We start from the raw sequence: 20980 nt of genomic DNA on the forward strand, positions 1-20980 counted from the left end.
TTTTTTTTATTTTACGGTTATTTTAGCACTTTAATTTTCTCTTGCATTTTATGCGAAATTCGAGGGACGGTGAACTAATACCAACTGATCCAGAAATCGAACATACTTTTCACCGTAGGCAAAGAGAAGCAAGAGAAATAAAACAACGAGAGATGGCCAACGGACAGAATAATCCAATTATTCAAGTGAACAAAGAAGCAGTGGTTAATGAAGGAAACATGCTAGTTGGGGACTTTATGACTCCACAAATTATTCAAAGTCAATCTAGCATCGTTTATCCTCCGTTTGGACAACCAAACTTTCAGCTGAAGACCAATGTCATTCATTTATTCCAAAATGGACATCAATTTTATGGCAGGGCTGATGAAAATCCACATACACATGTCTCTCGATTTTTGGAGATGTGTCAACACTTTAAATATCAAGGGATTTCAGATGATGCAATCAATTGGGATTATTTCCACATACTCTACGGGATAGAGCACTTGAATGGTTAGATTCACAGCCTATTGCTAGTATTATCACTTGGAATGACTTGGCTCAAAAATTTTGCACCAAATTCTTCTCACCAGCTAAGATTGCGAAGTTGAAGCATGACATATCCATATTTCGGTAGGGAGAAACCGAATCCTTTGATGAAACTTGGAATAGATTCAAGAACATGCTTCGGAAGTGCCCTCATCATAGCATCAGCAAGGGGCTTCAGGTCCAATATTTTTATGCAGGTCTACTTCCATCTTATAAAAGCATGGTGGACTCATCATCCAATGACTCCTTATCCACAAAGATAATTGATGAAGCTTTGGAATTGTTTGAGAGAGTGGCTATTACCATAGCCATGTGGGCCTCTGGGCGTGTTGTTCACAAGAAAGTACCGGGAGTTTATGAGGTGGATACGTATACAGCGTTGTCTGCAAAAAATGACTCTTTGGTTTATAAGGTAGAGAGCATGTCACAGTCAGCTAATGTAGTACAGGCTAAAAGAGCAAGTTGTGAAGAATGTGGGGCAGATCACAGTATAGTAAATTGTCCAATTCGTATACAAGGTACGGAACACGTGAATTTCATACAAGGGGGTCAACGCCAACAAAATAATCCATATTCTGACACCTACAACCCTAGTTGGAGAAAGCACCCGAATTTTTCCTGGAGCAATCAGAATCTCACTGCACCACATGGTTCTCAGTTTCAGCAAGCAGAGAAGAGAACTCCCTTGGAAAAGATGTTTGGTAAATTCATGGAAAAGACAGATCAGTACATGGATGCGAATAATCAATTTATGAGGAAGACTGAGACAACTATCCAGAATCAAAGTGCTGCAATTAAAAACTTGGAGACTCAGATGGGACAGATGGCACAAGCTATATCGGGCAGAGCACCAGGTACATTGCCAAGCAATACAGAGGTTAATCCCAAAGAACACGTCAAAGTAATTACTACTAGAAGTGGGGTCCAATTACCTGAGTTCCATGTTAAGAGGCCAACTGCAAATAAGGAAAAAATACCCTCTACTGATGAAGAGCATGCAGAACAGACTGAACAAACAACAGATACATCTATCAAAGAGAGTTCAAATACACCGCAAATTAAGGAAACTGCTCCTATTAAACCATACGAGCCGCCAATTCCATTTCCTCAGAGGTTGCAAAAACACAAGTTAGACAGGCAGTATACAAAATTCCTTGAGGTCTTCAAAAAGCTTCACATCAACATCCCTTTCGCGGATGCTCTAGTTCAGATGCCTAGTTACGCCAAATTCTTGAAAGATATTTTATCTAACAAACGCAAGCTAGACGAACATGAGACTGTAATGTTGACAAAGGAATGTAGCGCCAGAATACAAAAGAAGCTACCTCCCAAATTAAAAGATCCAGGGAGTTTTACTCTACCTTGCACTATAGGTGATTATTATTTTGATAAAGCTTTATGTGATCTAGGTCCAAGTATTAATTTGATACCATTATCTATTTTTAGAAAACTGGGTTTAGGGGAGGCTAAAGCAACTACATTGACTTTACAACTAGCAGATCGGTCTATCACGCACCCAAGAGGAATTATTGAGGATATCTTGGTAAAAGTGGACAAATTCATCTTCCCAGCTGATTTTCTCATTCTTGACATGGAGGAGGATAGGGATATTCCACTTATTTTCGGTCGACCCTTTTTAGCTACCGGTAGAGCCCTTATTGATGTGCAAAAAGGTCAACTGATTTTGAGACTTGGTAAAGAACATGTCACATTTAATGTGTTCAAGGCCATAGATATCCAGCAGAGTCAGACAGTTGCTTTCAGATCGATGTGATTGATAATACAGTAAATGATACGTTCCCGTTGCATAATCCACCAGATCCATATGAGGCATGCATTGTACACTCTCAATCTACTCAATCTGATTCTAATGAGATTGAAACATGTGCAAGAAATCTTGAAGCTAATCCTCCATATAGGCGCAGACCACACTTTGAGGAATTAGGCACTGGTCCTACAAAGCCTTTGCCATCAATTCAAATGCCCCCTGAGTTAGAGCTCAAGCAGTTGCTATCTCACCTTCGTTATGACTACCTGGGAAAATCTTCCACATTGCCTGTTATTATTTCAAACTCCATTAGTAAGCTTGAAGAAGAGAGATTGCTAAGAGTACTCAGAGAAAATAAAACAGCTATTGGATGGTCTATTGCCGACATCAGAGAGATCAGCCCTACAATCTACATGCATAAAATTCTCATGGAGGATAATTTTAGACCAAGTATAGACAGCCAGAGGAGACTCAATCCAAATATGAAAGAGGTAGTCAGAGTAGAAGTTTTGAAGTTTTTGGATGCAGGGATAATCTATCCTTTTTCAGACAGTGCATGGATTAGTCCTGTTCAGGTTGTGCCAAAAAAGGGAGGTATTACAGTAGTGCAAAATGAGAAGAATGAATTGATTCCCACCAGAACTGTTACGGGATGGAGGGTATGCATTGATTATTGCAAACTCAACACTGCTACTCGAAAGGACCACTTTTCCCTCCCATTTATTGATCAGATGTTGGAAAGGTTAGCAGGTCACTCCCATTATTGTTTTCTTGATGGATACTCCGGTTATAATCAGATTTCGATAGCGCCCAAGGATCAAGAGAAGACTACGTTTACTTGTCCCTAAGGCACCTTTGCGTATCGTAGGATGCCATTTGGTCTATGTAATGCTCCCGCCACATTTCAGCGTTGCATGATGGCCATCTTCTCTGATATGGTGGAAAAATTCATAGAGGTCTTTATGGATGATTTCTCAGTTTTTGGTTCTTCGTTTGATGAGTGTCTTGAGAACTTAAACTTGGTCTTGCAGTGGTGTAAGGAAACAAATTTGGTATTAAACTGGGAAAAGTGTCACTTCATGGTACAAGAGGGCATCGTGTTGGGGAATCGAATTTCAGCTAAAGGGATTGAAGTGGACAAGGCAAAGATTCAAGTTATTGAGAAGTTACCACCACCAACCTCGGTCAAGGGGGTTCGAAGTTTCCTTGATCATGCTGGATTTTATCGGCGCTTCATCAAAGACTTCTCTAAGATCACTAAACCATTATGCAATCTACTAGTCAAGGATGTCCCTTTCAACTTCTCTGAAGAATGTCGATTGTCTTTCAACACTTTAAAGGAAAAGTTAATTTCAGCGCCAGTAATTGTTGCACCAGATTGGAGTTTGCCCTTTGAACTAATGTGTGATGCAAGTGACTATGTAGTGGGAGCAGTATTGGGACAGCGACGAGATAAATTTTTTCACGTGATCTATTATGCAAGCAAGACATTGAATGATGCACAGCTGAACTATGCCACCACTGAGAAGGAACTTTTAGCTATAGTCTACGCCTTTGATAAATTTCGTTCTTATCTTGTTGGATCAAAGGTAATAGTTTATACAGATCATGCAGCTTTAAAGTATCTAATGACAAAGAAAGATGCAAAGCCAAGACTAATCAGATGGGTATTACTTCTGCAAGAATTTGATTTAGAGATAAGAGATAAGAAGGGAAGTGAAAACTTAGTAACTGATCACCTATCCCGACTTGAGCATGGAGAACAGGAAAAGTCAGTGAACATAAATGAGATCTTTTCAGATGAACAGATTTTCAATATAGAGGATGTACCTTGGTATGCTGGTATAGTGAATTATCTGGCCAAATCCATTATTCCACCAGACTATTCAAGTCATCAAAAGAAAAAATTCTTTTCTGACTTGAAGTATTATTTTTGGGATGACCCTATTCTTTATAGGCGGGGTCCAGATCGAATTATTAGGCGGTGTATTCCTAACAAAGAGATCCCTCAGATACTCAAGCAGTGTCATTCATCTGCCTATACTGGACACTTTGGAGCATCAAAAACTGCCGCTAAAATTCTACAGTCTGGTTTTTACTGGCCATCGATATTCCGAGATACATTTGAATTTGTGAAGAGGTGTGATAGATGTCAGGGCACGGGAAATATCTCAGTAAAGAACGAGAATCCTCTGAATAGCATTCTGGAGGTAGAGCTCTTTGATGTGTGGGGGATCGACTTTATGGGGCCATTTTCCTCATCATTCTCGAATCAGTATATACTTGTCGTCGTTGATTATGTTTCTAAGTGGGTGGAAGCAATAGCATTGCCAACCAATGATGCAAAGGTTGTAATTGGGTTCCTAAAGAAGTATATTTTCACCCGTTATGGTACACCTCGAGTTATCATAAGTGATGGGGGCAAACACTTTTGCAATCGTCAGTTTGAGTATTTGCTGGCTAAATATGGCGTCTGACATCGTATAGCTACCCCTTATCACCCTCAGACCAGCAGTCAAGTTGAAATCTCCAATCGAGAATTAAAGCGGATACTGGAGGTAACAGTGAGTTCTTCAAGAAAAGATTGGTCTAAGAAACTTGACGATGCTTTGTGGGCTTACAGAACGGCTTTTAAAACACCTATAGGCATGTCTCCTTATCGTCTGGTTTTTGGAAAAGCGTGTCATTTGCCAGTTGAATTGGAGCACCGAGCTTATTGGGTAGTCAAGAACTTGAACTTTAATTTAAAGGCCACCGGTGAAAAGAGATTACTTCAGTTGAATGAAATGGATGAGTTTCGATTGGAAGCCTCTGAGAACGCAAAACTATACAAGGAGCGCACAAAAAAGTGGCATGACATGCACATTCAAAGAAAGAAGTTTGAGGTTGGGCAACAAGTTTTGCTGTACAATTCTAGACTCAAACTTTTTCCTGGTAAATTGAGGTCTAGGTGGTCAGGGCCATACACCATAGTCAAGGTGTTTCCTTATGGGACAATTGAAATAACGCATGAAAGTAAAGGGACCTTTAAGGTTAATGGACAACGGTTGAAGCCATATTGGAACGGTGAATTTTCAAAAGAAAAATCAATCATTCAACTTGCAACACCAGAATGAATGAACAAAAAGTCGAGCTCTAGACTATAAATCGAGCGCTTAATGGAAGGCAACCCATTCTTCTTTCTCCTTTTGCTATTTTAATTAACTATTGCATTACATATACTTTTAGGGACTGCATTAATTTAGGAACTCATGCCTTTAAATGGGTAGTGTTGGACACATTTTAAGTGGTACTTTCAGACATACATCAGTAACTTAGGCATATTTATTTATTAAGTTCATTTTATTTTGACATGGTTATCTAGGTTCATCATTAACATCTTAGCATTCTATTGATTTTACATTGACGTGATATGCATCTTTAAGGTGGTACCTAAATCTCAATCTTTCTTGGTATGAATTTATTGCAAATATCTAACTTTTGTATGCTATCACTAATATTTTGAATACTTGAAACAGAGAATTAAAGCCTCACAACAAAGAAAAGCTACATCTGTCGTGATACCTACCAATTGGAGCAGCCTGATTATTCATCGCATCCATTTACCCGGGAAGTTTCTGATCCTTACCCCTTACTTTGTTTAGTTTTGCTTATACATTGGGGACAATGTAGTATTTTAGTTTGGGGGTGGGTGAGTTTTAGGATACCAGAATACATACTTTTCAACTGCTAATCGAGTCCGTATAACTGTTATAAAATAAATAAAAAATAAAAAAAAATCATTCATAAAAAAAATAATAATAAATAAATAAATTGTTTAGTAGCGTTGACGACTTGCCGTCTATGAAGATATTATTTGTTTGAATTGAGTACATATTTAGTTAGATGTCGGATAACATCTTAACTTGTACTTTTACTTTAAAACTTATCCATGTTAGATTTGATTACTTGAACACAGAGCCATATTTATTTATCACTTATGTTGGTACACAATGTAATTTTTGTGGAATTGTTGATGTTGTTGACTTAGGTTTGAATAAAATTCCCAAGTACCTTATTTAGAAACCAAACTGCAAAAAAAAAAAAAAAAAAAAAGCAGTTTGGGGGTGAGAAGGTTAGTATTTGTCTTCATAAAAAAAAGGCAGTTTGGGGGTGAGAAGGTTAGTGCTTGTCTTCCTAGAAGTGCGATGGTTTGGAATTCTCGGACCTCGGTGTTAATTGAAAGGGTTTGAGTTAAAAAGTCTAAAACAGGCACCGATCATTATACATTTTTTTACTTCTTTTCATAGCCTTTATGACCCGAGTGATTAAGCCTGCAAGGGTATCTAAAAACTTGATGCCCTATAGTCGTCTGACTTGGGAGTCATCGGCCTAAAACTCGCTACATGGGTCATTTAGAAAGCTTAATGAAGAGAAGTCTTGCACAGGAGATGTCAAAAAAAAATGAAGAAGAAAAATTGAGATATAATTTATCAAAAGTGAGATGTGTCTAGTAATGACTTTGAGATTTGAATTCTAGAGAATGGTGGTGTGGATATGAGAAAGACTTACTATCTCTCTTTCTAAGTTTACAAGTATCTAATTCTGAACCCTTGTGCGGAAAAATGCATCATAATGATTTTTTGGAACCCTTTTTGTACTAGAAATACCTCAGGACTGGAGAGAAAAGCATAAGGAGTAATTGTTACACGAGAGGTGTGAGGAAAAATGACCACAAGAGGGTTGAGACTATGAATAAATCAACAACACTTGATTGGTTGTATTCTAATATAGGTGTTAGTTCAATGTTGGCTAATCTCACACACACACTAAATCGAGCATCGGATAAGCAAAAAATAAGCACACACCTCAACAAAATGGGATCGCTGAAAGAATGAATTAAACTCTAATTAACAAGGTTAGTTGTATAATTAACCAATTATGGATTAGCTAAGGGGTTTTGAACTGAGGCTGTTACTACAGCTACTTATCTTATAAATTGATCTCTATATAGTTCTGTAGGATTTGAGACTCCACTGGAACTTTGTATTGGAAAGCCCTCAAATCTTTCTCACATTAGAGTGTTTTGTTGTGCAGCGTATGCACATCAGGTTGAAGGAAAACTAGACCCTAAAGCAACTAAGTGTGTGATAATAGGGTACCCCATAGGGGTATAGGTTGTGGGTGTTTGGTGTACAAGGCATCAAGATCATTAATAGTAGAAATGTGATATTTAATGAATCCGAAATGTCATGTATAAAGAATAAAATTGATAATCCAAAAGAACAAACTAAATAGACTACTTTACGAAATGAGGTAAAACTAGCAAGGCTAAACTCCACTCAATAAGAGAATATTGAAGCTGGTGTTTAACAACTTGATGAAAATATTGTTAACACGGATGAAGGTGAAATAGATCTACCTCAAGTTGAGGTTGAGACTGAAATTGAAAACCCAAGTGTTCCCACTGTTGGAACAAGTACTTAAAATTATCAATTGGTTAAAGATAGAGAAAGGAGACAAGTCAAACCAAATCTTAGATATAAAATAAATAACTTGATTGACTTTGTCCTTATCTTCAGTAAATCTTTAGAGTATTCAGAACCTTCATCTTATGAAGAGGCCATGAATAACTCTAAATTTGAGAAATGGAAAGACGCAATGAAAAAAAAATGAAATCTTTACTCCAAAATAACACATGAAAATTAGTGAAGAAACCTAAAAATCAAAGAGTTGTTCAATGCGAGTAGATTTTCAAACTGAAGGATGGGATTACATCTTCCGACCCTTTGAGATATAAAACTAGGCTTGCAGTCGAAGGCTTTACTCAAATGGAAGGTGTTGACTATAATGAGATCTTATCCTCGATTGTCAAATACAAGACCATAAAATTGAAGTTTACACTGGTTGTTCAATTCAATTAGGAACTTGAAAAATTAGATGTCGAGATGACTTTTTTTCACGATAAGTTAGATAAGGAAATTTATTTGAGTCAACCCCAAGGGTTTGAAATGAAGGAAAATGAAGATTATGTCTACAAGTTGTAAAAATCATTGTGTGGGCTCAAACAAAGCCCAAGGCAATAGCACATTAGATTTGACACATTTGTGTTGAAGATTGACTTCAAGAGAAGTGAATTTGATCATTGTTTATACTACAATAATGCTAGGACTGGTAGGGAGATCTATTTATTTTTATACGTTGATGACATGTTATTGGCTAGTTCTAGCAAAGCTGAAATTTTGAGACTTAAAAAACCATTTAAAGTCTGACTTTAATATGAAAGATTTGGGAAATGCCAAGAAAATTTTGGAAATGATTATTAACAGAACTAAGCAACATAACATTTTAACTATAACACAAAGTTCTTATTTGAACAAAGTTATAATCAAATTTGGCATGAAAGAAGCTAAGCATGCGAATATACCTCTTGCAGCCCATATGAATCTATCATCATCTCAATCACATAAAACTGAATCTAAAATAAAAGAAATGGAAGAATATCCCATACGCTAATGCCATAGGATCGTCCTATTTTCTATGGTCACTACTAGGCCTGATTTGATTTATGCTATAAGTTCTTAAGTAGACTCATGCTAATCAGGGAAAACCTCATTGGGTTGGGTTAAAATGGCTTCTAAGATACATAGTCGGGACATTAAATATGGGGTTGGTGTTTAAAAAGAGATTTGAGTAGCTTACTTTAAAGGGGTATGTAGACTCAAATTTCACCGGTGATAAAGACCAAAGAAAGTCTACAACCGCCTATTTCTTTAAACTTGGTGATAATTGCATCATATGGAAATCATAACTTCAACATATTGTCACATTATATAGCACGGAGGTTGAATATGTGGCAATAATCAAATATGTAAAAGAGAGTATCTAGTTAAAAGGAATTTTAGGAGAATTGAATTTTTTACAAGAGTTACATTATTTTTGCTAGTAGTCAAAGTGCTTTGCTTTTATGTAAAAATCCTATTTATCATGAAAGATATAAGCACATTGAGGTGAAGTGTCACTTCATATGAAAGAAAATTGCATGTGGTGAGGTTATATTTAAAAAAATTCATAACGATGTAAACTCGTCTAATATGGGAACAAAATTTCTAACTGTTGGTAAGTTTAAATCTTGTCTATCTTTGCTATATATTGATACGAGTCAATCTTTTGCGGGTAACTAGGGCAATGATATAGGATGAAATACCGTCACGTGCATGTAGCAACTAGAGAAAGGGGGGAGTTTGAGAAAACAAGATGAATATTGTAAAATGGTGTTTTCAAAACCCAAAGCACTTTTTTAAAAAGTGGAAAAATGTTTTTTAAAGGTCCTGTCCACTTGGCACACATTTACTGGCTGGTTCACTTCATACGGATCTGCATTTGTTGAGGATACATCTGGACCATTGATCAAAATCAATCGATGTGGTTTATATCCATTTCTTTTGACCCTTGGTTGGCCCAGTAGATGGTTTTGATTGATTTTTCATTCTCACTCATTTAGATTTTCTCTCGAAGCCTCTTGCATTTTTCTTCTCTCTAGTATGATCACCTCTGACTTTCAGATACGTAGTTGGTTCTTTGTTGTATATTAGATCTTGTCCTTGATTTGGACTTTGGTCTGCTGTGAAGTCCCACTGTAGTGCTGGTTGTGTATAGTGCTCCTGACAAGGAGTTTTAGGACCTTTTTGGGTCGGTGTTGAACTATAAAGTGCTATACTACACTTGTGTCTAGTCTTGTGTTGATTAGGCGTAGATTATTGTAAGATCTATTAAAGATCGATGATCTATTGTTGAGTCGATGGTATGACTATTGTACTCCAAACTTTTGCTCTATCTTGGGAGGTTCTTGCACATAATGATGGGATCTTATCTCTAAGCTCCCCAGATTAGGCTTTGTCGAATTAGATGACCATTTTTACGTGTTATGTTTACTGTTTTCGTATTGTTTGTGTTTCGATTTCCATATATTATCTTGGTTGGGTGACAAAGTCCCAACAGATCCATTTTCTTTTCAAACTACGTTCGATTCGAGTTTTTGTTCCCTAGTGCGATTATAGTCTCTAGCAGTTTTTCTTGTAGAATCTCATTTACGAAAATCCTTTTCATTCAAACATGGTTCTTATTTGGTTTTGATGAATTAGCAATGTGTGTATCTCATTGTCTTTCTTGTTGGCGATGGGGAAGAAGATGAGGAGGGTGGAGAGAAAATAAAATTTAAAAGATTTAGGTTCGTGGGTGACATGTATAAAAAATTTAGGGGGGTGCATTCAATTGTGACTTTTGAAAACTATAATGGATTTTTTTAAGTGATGACTTTTGTGATTTTCGATATTTTTTGTAGATTTGTATGGAATTAGTGAAAAAATTTCGTAGATTTCTATAAACTTTTATTTTAAAACTTTTATAGATTTTATAGAATTCAAAAGACTTTTAAAAACTTTCATTTAAAGTAAAGTTTATGGGATTTAGTGCAATAATGTGAAATTCGTATATAAGAATTACAAAGTGGTAGTTCCAACAATTTTCCTTCCCCTCCTCATAAAATAAAAGGTTATTTTAAAAATAATAAAAATTAAAAACTTTTGTGATTCTTCTTTTTGTTGTTGCTTGAATACTTTATATTCAATTGAATACTAAATAACAAGCATTTTTGTTTTCAAATCAAATAAATCATTATTTATCTATAATTTATTTGAACAAAAACAGGGGTCTGACTTATATATATATATATAGTGTTAAAAAGTAAATTTAATATTCAATATTATTAATATAATATATCTTTAAAATAAATAAAAAATTAATACATTTAAATTTAATTATAAATATGCCATATAGAATTTTATAATTTAATAAAAAATAGATTTTTCACAAAAAAAAATGAATGAAAGAAGAAAAAAATGTTACAAAAATCCAATTTATTTTTATAGAAAATAAAGATAAATAATAAGAGAGATATATAATCAATAGAAAAAATAAATTTTAATTATAACTCTAATGTTCGTAGAAGGAAAAATGAAAGAGAAATATTGAAAAAAAAAAATTTCATTTTTTTTTAAAAGTCTCCCAAAATCTTGTGATTAATGAGAGACAAATTTTGAGATTTTATGAGTACCATTTTGCTTAAAAGTTAGTACGCTAGAAGTCATTAAAATTTGAATACCTCAATACTTTCAGAGACTTTTAAAAAGTTTTAGTTGAATACATTGTGACTTCTAGAGATTTTTTAAAAGTTTATAAAAGTTTCAATTGAATACATCAATACTTTTAGAGAGTTTCAAAAAGTTTACATTTAATATTTATAAACATTTTAATTCCAAAAAGTTATTAAAATCTCAATTGAGTACACCCCCTTAGTTATATTTTGTAAAAGAAATTTTAAAAAGTTTCGAATTGTAACTATAATTATTCATTCTTAATTTTGTCCCCATTTTTACTTTTTCTAATAGTTAAACTAACAAACGTTGACGTTAAGGGTGTATATCTAACAAAAGGTTTCAAACGGGACCTTTTTTGCAATTTTCAATTGGTAGGAAGGTATATCGTACATGGAAAAGTTTGTAGGTTGTCTTTTGCTATTAAGCCTAAAAAATATTAAGCCCATGTTTGATGGGATTAAAATTAAATTTTTAATAAATTTTGATAAAAATAGATGAAAAATTGTAATCATGGTATCAAACATTTCATTTAATAGCAGATTTGATCCAAACATTTTATTTGATCCAAACATTTTATTTGTGCCTCCTAAATTCATCATCGTCGCCACCCAGGTGATCGATCGTCATCGCCATTCAGGCAACCGGATGTCATTGACATAGCTAATGTCACCCAATAAAGGAAGAATGAGAGTGTGACGAACTTCTTTTCTTTAGATCTGTAAATCAAAATTGGTTTTAAAATCAGATTTGATTTGAGATTTTGTTATTGTTATGGTGTAAGTGGTGGTTCTAGTGAATGAAAGTGGTGATGATGGTGAGGAAAAGCAATGGTGACAGTGGCATGAATGTTCACTGCACAGCTTGTTCACCTTGTATATTTATATTCCCAAATTGCATTTTTATGTCAAAAGTCGAACCTTATCTAGTGCAAAACTGGGTTGTGTTGGTTGTAGATTTGATGTGGAGATCTTGTGGTGTGATGGAGGTGGAGGCGTAGGAGGTGGCATTTATGTTATTTGGGTACGGTAGAGCCGTCTAGTAGTGGTGGTGGTGTTCGTTTTGGGGAGGGGTTGGGTATGTGTGGAGTGGATGGAGAAGAACGAGTTATTTGATTTTTTATTTTAGTTGTTTTACTATAAAAAACGTAAAGTTACCATTTTAACCTTTAAAATTAGTCAAAATTATTGTCAAAGTCAATTATATGGTCAACTAACGATCAAACTAACAATTTTTTTTCATTTGGACTCCAAGCAAGAATTTTGAAAAGTTTGGTATTGTGGATGACACAAATGAAAGGTTTGGGTCAAGTATGCTATTAAATGAAATGTTTGGTACCGTAGCTACAATTTTCCTCTAAAATATATTATTGAAAAGTTGTGAATTTCATGAAATATTTGGTTAAAATTAATTGTTGATTTTAACTTAAATTAAAAACTGAATTTTAATCCCTAACAAATAAGAGTAAATGTTCAATGAGATAAAACCTTGTTATGTAAGGATGTTTTATATTGAATTCATTTTAAACACTACTACCTTTGATAGCTTAATTCAAGAGTTTTAATAATTTGAGAGGGAAAGAGATATCATATGCATCAATCATAAACTCGGATTTTTGTTGTAAACTAATTTGAATTAAAATTTAGATTTTAATCTAAGTTAAAATAAATAATTGATTTTAACCACATATCTCATAAGATTCATAGTTTTTCAAACACACATTTCATCAATTTTTATTAAAATCTACTAAAAATCTAATTTTAATTCTCACCAAGCATGGGCAAAATAATAAAATTGACTAAAGAACAAGAGAATATTGACATAGGAATAGAAAAGAGAATTTGCTCCACTTGTATTCTTCATCCTTTTACAATATAGGTCTATATATTTAGGTAGTTTACAGTCCTTCATGAGTTACAAGAATATAAATCATACATATAGGTCACTTGTAAGAATTAGGTGGTAGTAATGCTTGTAATGTGTGACGAATTGGTCATAAAAAACAATGTTTATATCGATTTGTTTAGATGTCTATTTACATAGCATATGTCTAACTAAAATATACTAGGAAAAATAGTGAAAGAAAAAGAGCCTATCATTCTTGTAAGGGAGAATTGAAGCCACAGCTCCAAATCTTTTATTTTGTCATGGATTTTATTAAAACCCTTAATTTGTGCCATCTACAGTCTAAAATATTTCATTTTGTTGCAACACAAAATATTCGGTCACTAACGATGTACGTAAACGTGATTGCATAATAAATAACAATTGAAAACAAGCGAATCCAAACACAAACTAAGCATTTAACTCAAACACTCTAAAATGATAGAGCAAGAGAGAAGATGAAGTATGGCTTCAAGCGTATATATTTGCATCAGTTTTCAAATGATAAAAAAGAAGAAGTAATTATAGTGTTACGTATGGAATAGTTTTCGTTGGATGAGAAGGCATATGGCTTCATCTCCTTAGCCAAAACATCATATCTCAAGTTGACTAGGAAAATATATTTTGACCAAATTTTACATATTTCAAATATGGCAAAATAGTAACTTTGAATTTTTCATATAAAACAATTAAAATAGTTACATAAAAAAATAAAAGAAAAAGAAAAGTTTATCTTCTTCCCAAACCCTACCCTATAAAGGTTACTAATTTGCCCTTTTTAAAATATTAAAAATTTGGTCAAAATACATTTTCTTAGTCAATTAATGATTAAAGAGACATAGTCCACGTGTTGCAACAAAATGAAAAGTTTGAAAGTGTGGGTGGTACGAACTAAATGTTTTAATAAAGTTTGCAACAAAAAGGTTTTGGGATTGTGATTGCAATTCTCCATTCTTTTAAATACATTCTTTGTTTCATTAAAAAATTTGTCAGAAAAATAGTGAGACAAAACTTCAACTAAGAAAAAAGTACAATACATATTAACTCGTAAGAAATCTCTTTAGGTCTTTAAACCAGCATTCCAAAAATGCATATAAGACCCTGTTTGGCCCCCATTTTTCGGAAATGAAAATGGGTGGAATAGTATTTTTTTGAAAAATGAGTGGTTGAAAAAAATTTAAAAATTTTAGATTTATGTGTAATTTAAAGAGTGTGTAGTTGAAATGATTTCAAATCACTGTTTAAGAATATATTTTTTTGAAAAAATGTAACTCAGGAATGGATGAAGATAGATTCTTATTCTATCACCTATTAATTGATAGAGTACATCTCCTTTTATGTTAAAAATTCTGAGAAACCCTGATGAAAAGATGTTAATTTTGTAATCTTTCACTACGTAATTACCATGCAACAGAATTTTCAAGAAAGAAGTATTCTCCCAAGTTCCAAGAATGTAGCAAGAAACCCAGAAAATCAAGAACTAAAATATTACAACCTTTTGGCTAGCTTGAATATGTTCAACATAACGTAGCCTTTATAGTATCTATTCTGATTTTTCTCTATAGCTCAGTAGGAGGGAATGCATATAGAACAATCAATTAAAAAATTATTAACTTGGTCATTACCATTTAAGAGATTAAACAGTAAACTATTGGTGTAATCTTTTATGGTATCAAACTGACGGTTAATCTTATAGAAAATGGATCGAGAGGGAAACTTGGAAAAGAAGCATACTTGGAGAGTTGGGGATCAAAGTTCACTTCGTTGTCTGCCAATGAGGATGCCACATTCAACATTACATTTGACTGGGACGAGTCGATGGGAGTCCCTGGTGCTTTCCTTATCAAAAACCATCACCCTAGCCAGTTTTACCTCAAGAATGTTACTTTAGAAGATGTTCCGGGCATCGGTCAGCTCCAATTTGTCTGCAATTCTTGGGTTTATCCTGCGTATCGTTACAAATACGATCGTGTCTTCTTTGCATACAAGGTATTTCTACCTTCCACTGAAAAATGTCTAAGGCAAAAAAAAGTATCATAATAAGCAAGTTTTTTCAATCATCCAAGAAATTTGTGCACTCTGAGATTGAACAAGACAACTTAAAAAACTGTATGTATCATCAGACATATCTTCCATGCAATACACCGGAACCACTACAAGCATATAGGGAAGATGAACTCATCAATCTTCGTGGAGATGGTTCTGGCATGCTAAAGGAGTGGGACAGAGTATATGACTATGCATTATATAATGACTTGGGAAGTCCTGAAGAAGGACGTCCCGTGCTTGGTGGTTCACAGGAATTCCCATATCCTCGTAGAGGAAGAACAGGTCGTCGACCAAATAAAAAAGGCAAGTAAAAACCCAATATATATTTTTGGTTGATAGATTCTGGGAGGTCATAATTTCGATTTTTATATGGTTCTACAGCACCTAGTTTTATTCCTGTTGGCAAGGAATTTACTTTTCAGAGTTGCATTTACAGATCCAAACATAGAAACTCGGTTGCTACTACTGAATTTGAACATTTATGTTCCACGAGATGAGCGGTTCAGTCAAGTGAAGTTCTCAGAATTCATCTGTTCTTCTTTTAATTCCCTGGGTCAGGTATTGATCCCAGAGATTGGAGCTGTATTTAACAAGACCATCAATGAGTTCGACAATTTGCAAGACATACATAAGCTATACAAAGAAGAAAATAATCTTCCAGACAGTCGTCCACTAAGAAATACAAGAGAATGCCTTCCATGGGAGTCGTTCAAGGAACTTCTTCATGTGTCTGGTGGACGACCACTTAAATTCCCGAAACCTGATATCATCAAAAGTATAATATGATTTCTATCTTAAAAAACTTCATTTGATTCTTTGAGAGTCTTAAATAAAATTTGATGCATATATCCCATTACAAATATGAGCATTCTATGGAATCATTGCAGACGATGAAACAGCATGGAAAACAGATGAAGAATTTGGCCGAGAAATGATAGCTGGAGTGAACCCTGTTATTATTCGATGTCTCGAGGTAAAAGAAACTTTCTTCCTCTATTCTTACCCTTGAAACAACTATGTTTTTTTCTCATTGAGCTATTTTACTACTTTTCTACCTAACAGGAATTTCCACCTGCTAGCAAGCTAGATCCCAAAGTATATGGTAATCAAAATAGTTCAATGACAAAGGAGCAGATTGAGAAAAACATGAACGGGCTAACTGTAGAAGAAGTATATCATTCCTTTCCTCTAATTCATATATAGAAAGAGAATGGAAAAAGCAGAGTACTTGAATTGATAATACATGAAGTATTCTATTTCAATTAATGTCTTCTATTACTTTGTGTGAACACAGGCAATTGCAGGTAACAAGCTGTTCATATTGGATTATCACGACGAGCTGATACCATACCTTAGAAAGATTAACAAGACGAAATACACAAGGACGTATGCAAGTCGAACTGTCCTTTTGCTTCAAGATAATGGGACTTTGAAGCCACTGGCAATTGAATTGAGCAGAGAACAAGACGACGTAAATGTATATGATCCCATCAGCCAAGTATTTACTCCGTCCGAGCACGGAATTGAAAACTCAAAATGGCAGTTGGCTAAAGCTTACGTTGCAGTGAACGATTCGGGTTATCATCAGCTCATTAGCCACTGGTAAGTTTACATGTGAAAGAAGATGAAATAATTATATTTTAGAAGCTTAACCAATTTGTAATATAGTACCGTACTTGCAATCTTGATATGCAGGTTGAACACCCACGCAGCAATAGAGCCATTTGTGATTGCAACAAACAGACAGTTGAGTGTGCTTCACCCAATGTACAAGCTACTGCAACCACATTTCCGCGATACAATGAACATAAATGCCTTGGCTCGGCACACACTCATCAATGCAGGCGGAATACTTGAGACAACGGTCTTTCCAGCAAGATATTCCATGGAAATGTCTGCTGTTATCTATAAGAACTGGAACTTCACTGAGCAGGCCCTTCCTGAGGATCTGCTCAAAAGGTCAGTCAGAAAGTTTTATAGCAACCATTCTAAATGATTTTGATTTATATCTGTTAGAATTTACAATACATGAGTAATGAACACAGAAATACGCAGAGGGATACCCATAAATTTTTCCACTTACCATAATCTATCCACTACAGAGAAAAGGAAGGGTTTAAAGAGTAATCTTTCCAGAATCTGGAGTTAAAAAGGGGAATGAAATAAGGAAAGTCAATTGTTCTCACAATCTCGCTAACCTTCAATTACTTTGCATATTCAGAGGAGTGGCTGTTAAAGACCCGAACCATCGTCATGGTCTTAGACTTCTCATAGAGGATTATCCTTTCGCTGTTGACGGACTTGAGATTTGGTCAGCAATTAAAGACTGGGTCACCGACTATTGTTCTATCCATTACGAGACAGATGACCTGATCCAAGGTGATTCAGAACTTCAATCATGGTGGACGGAGCTTCGTGAAGAAGGCCATGGAGACTTAAAAGACAAGCCATGGTGGCCTAAAATGCAGACAAAGGATGACCTTATTCAGACATGCACAATAATCATATGGGTAGCTTCTGCTCTTCATGCAGCCGTCAATTTCGGACAATATCCTTATGCCGGCTTCCTTCCAAATCGCCCCGCTGTAAGCCGCCGATTCATGCCTGACACCCAGGAGCATGCTGAGCTTGAGAAAGACTTTCATTTGTTCTTCTTGAAAACAATTACTGCCCAGTTCCAAACCCTCCTTGGTGTGGCGCTAATAGAGATACTCTCACGGCATTCAACAGAAGAGATTTACCTTGGACAAAGAGACACTAGCGAGTGGCCGAAGGATGAAGAAAAAGAGGCATTTGCCAGATTTAGCACCAAACTGGTCACAATAGAAAATGAAATAACAGAGAGGAATAAAGACCAGGGCTTAAAGAATCGAAAGGGGCCCGTGAAAATGCCTTATACCTTGTTATATCCCAACACCTCGGACGACAGTAAAAAAGGAGGACTTACAGGCAGTGGAATTCCCAACAGTATCACAATCTGATGTCTAGAGTATTTTCATATCCATTAAATCAAATGTTTTACAGCTCGAAAATTTTGTCTTCATTCCTTGAAGGTAAGATTGCATGCAAAGTTCAAATTTCTTCACCAAGTAATAAAATTAAGATCAAAATTTTCCTTTCTCGCCCTTTTTCTTGTCACTACAAGAAGATCGGAGTGTGCAGCACTCAATAACCATCATTATGGTTTTATTTAGGAAAAATTGCAACAACAATCCCTAACCTTTTAAATTTTTCAGACTTTACTCTAATCTTCAATTTGTGTTAGCAGTGACACTAACTTTTCAAAAATATGCATTTGAAGTCCAAATGAATGGAATCTATCCACTTTTTCGCTAATTGACCAAAAGAAATGGACTTTAACCAATTTTAACTAAAATAATAGGGGTAAAATGTTAACTTTAGAATTACCACATTAAGTCCCCGTTTGTTTCCCATTTTTTCTTCATTAAAATAAAAAATATGACCGTTATCCATTATATCAAGCCATCAAATTTAAATTTTTATTTCTTGTATGGGGTCCATAACGACTATATTTTTCATTCTCATTTTTACATTAATGTGTACGGGCTCTAAATAAATAAACAAAAAAACACAAAAAATGGAGTTGCTCCCTTCAAACCCCAACCCCGACCCATATGCCCCATCCCCTTTTTCCTCAACCACCAACAACGTCAGCACCATTGTCGACCAACCGTCCACAAGCATCCATCTCACACAATGGCAAGGCAAATGGAGGCGAACGAATCTGGGTAGGTACGTTTGAATCTGCTGAAGACATGGCTAGGGCATACGACGCAACTACTCGATTTGGATTCTGGTTTTTGAACATTATCTTCGCTTTCGTTTTAATTCGTCAAAACATTGTTGAGTGGCTGTGGAGGTGTGATGGTGGTAGTGTTGGCTGTTTATTCGAGTGAATTGGTACTAGATTCATCAATAAATTGTTGAGACCGATTGACCAATGATGCACGAATTGAGATTTAATGAATTCCACTTGTTGTAATTGAAGTATTGAACAAGATCACAAATAACCCAAGAACAAGATTAAAGTAAGTAAAAGAAAAACTGGCAGAAGGAACGATGTTTTATTAATTCACCATTAAAAGAAAGTACAATACAGCAAAATGCTCCAATAAAACTGACACAGGAGCCTTGTATTTATAGTATAAAATCTAGCCCTAAAAGAGTCCCAAAAAAGGTAAGAAATCTAATGCAATTTAAACTCCTATTTGAGTCACACTTCTAACAATCTCCACCTTGACTCAAATCCGGTGCAACGAACGAAGGTCCAAAATTTCTCCACCTTGAAAAATGATCCGTCTGCATCAGAATAACCAAGCTCCTCAACACAGTAACCAAACTCTCCAGGAAAACATGTTCCTTCGCCCGGCGTCCACACGCGACACCCGGATCCAAACTCGAGTTCCCAAAATTCCTCCTAGAATTAACAATCATTGGACAGGGTTGAAGCACACCCTGTAGCACAAACCACACCAAATGCACAACCAGAAGGTCCCTTGCCAATATTGTCACCTTCAATGATTTCTAAAGCATTACAAACATCTCCAAAACTGTACCTACGCTCCATGAGTCCATTGGCATTACAAAAACACAGTGTACCCGCTAAAATTGGTGACAAAGCGGAATTACCAACACTCCCTTGAGCAAAGTTCTTAATTGATCCAGAGCCAAACCCGAGAGGTACTGTACCAAATTGAATGTCCGCCACGGTACTGAATTTGTCCAAATGTCTCTGAACTGGTTCTGCACTCCCCTGCAAGATGTACAACTGGGATTTCCTTCATCCCTCCAATACAATCCGGACACCCCTTCGAACCTTCAAGACTCCACCTCCACCAGAAAATTTGTACCCTTTTTCATCCAAGGTACTCAATAATATGAGATTCTTTGTCAAGTCTGGAATATGATGAATCTCATCAAGTGTCCTCACTGTTCCATCCTGTAGCCTCAATCTAACCCGACTGATTCCTACAACCCAACAAGATTGGTTGTTTCCCATGACAATTTCACCTTACTTCACCGTCTCATATGTTTGAAACAAAGCCCTATTGGACACATAAGATACGAACAAGCAGAATCCAGAATCCACTCCTCAAGTTTGGATTCCCCGTCAGATATAGCCAACATCACATCTCCATCATCACAAAAATTTTCAGCAATATTAGTCTCGTTCGAATTACCTGATTGCCCCGCATGATTTGCATGTAAATTAGCTTTACCCTGCAACTTGTCACAATCTTTCTTGATGTGTCCTTTCCTCTTGCAGTAATAACAATACACATTGCTGTACTTCACCTTCGATCTACCCCTTCGTCGATCACCATGAGTCACAAGAGCATCCCCCTCCTAGATGTAGGATCTCCAACCAACAACTTCATCTTTTCTTTTGAGAACAGGGCGTCGTATACCTCCTCAATGGATAACATGTCACAACTATACAGAAGAGTATCACGAAATGACGAAAAAGAATTGGGTAGCGAACACAACATGACCAAGGCTAGATCATCTTCATCATATTTTACTTTCAACGTCTCCAAATCTGCAACGATCTCCTTGAACACAGCAAGGTGGTCCTGCAGTGACCCTCCTTCCGCCA

At 35.6% G+C, this 20980-nt stretch overlaps 1 protein-coding gene and 1 pseudogene across 1 annotated transcript; both read left to right on the forward strand.

The window, feature by feature from the left end:
- The first annotated feature begins 748 nt into the window (after positions 1 to 748).
- On the forward strand, positions 749 to 5533 carry LOC111368966 (annotated as a pseudogene).
- Positions 4945 to 18484, forward strand: LOC111368968 (probable linoleate 9S-lipoxygenase 5). Its single transcript, XM_022990458.1, has 9 exons — positions 4945 to 5362; positions 14963 to 15303; positions 15438 to 15666; positions 15800 to 16138; positions 16251 to 16336; positions 16426 to 16533; positions 16658 to 16965; positions 17059 to 17322; positions 17585 to 18484. The coding sequence occupies exons 1-9, from the start codon at positions 4945 to 4947 to the stop codon at positions 18342 to 18344; spliced, it is 2853 nt and encodes a 950-aa protein (XP_022846226.1). The 3' UTR covers positions 18345 to 18484.
- Positions 18485 to 20980: the final 2496 nt, after the last annotated feature.

Source organism: Olea europaea, chromosome 20 (assembly GCF_002742605.1).
Source record: "Olea europaea var. sylvestris chromosome 20, O_europaea_v1, whole genome shotgun sequence".
NCBI classification, from domain to species: domain Eukaryota; kingdom Viridiplantae; phylum Streptophyta; class Magnoliopsida; order Lamiales; family Oleaceae; genus Olea; species Olea europaea.

What these genes read in the sequence shown, in the direction of transcription:
- LOC111368968 (XM_022990458.1), top strand. Translation starts at nt 4,945, where the DNA reads ATGTCTCCTTATCGTCTGGTTTTTGGAAAAGCGTGTCATTTGCCAGTT. An exon ending in GTTGAAGCCATATTGGAACG is followed by an intron (nt 5,363 to 14,962) that starts GTGAATTTTCAA and finishes TTAAACAGTAAA; the next exon opens with CTATTGGTGTAATCTTTTAT. An exon ending in GTGTCTTCTTTGCATACAAG is followed by an intron (nt 15,304 to 15,437) that starts GTATTTCTACCT and finishes ATGTATCATCAG; the next exon opens with ACATATCTTCCATGCAATAC.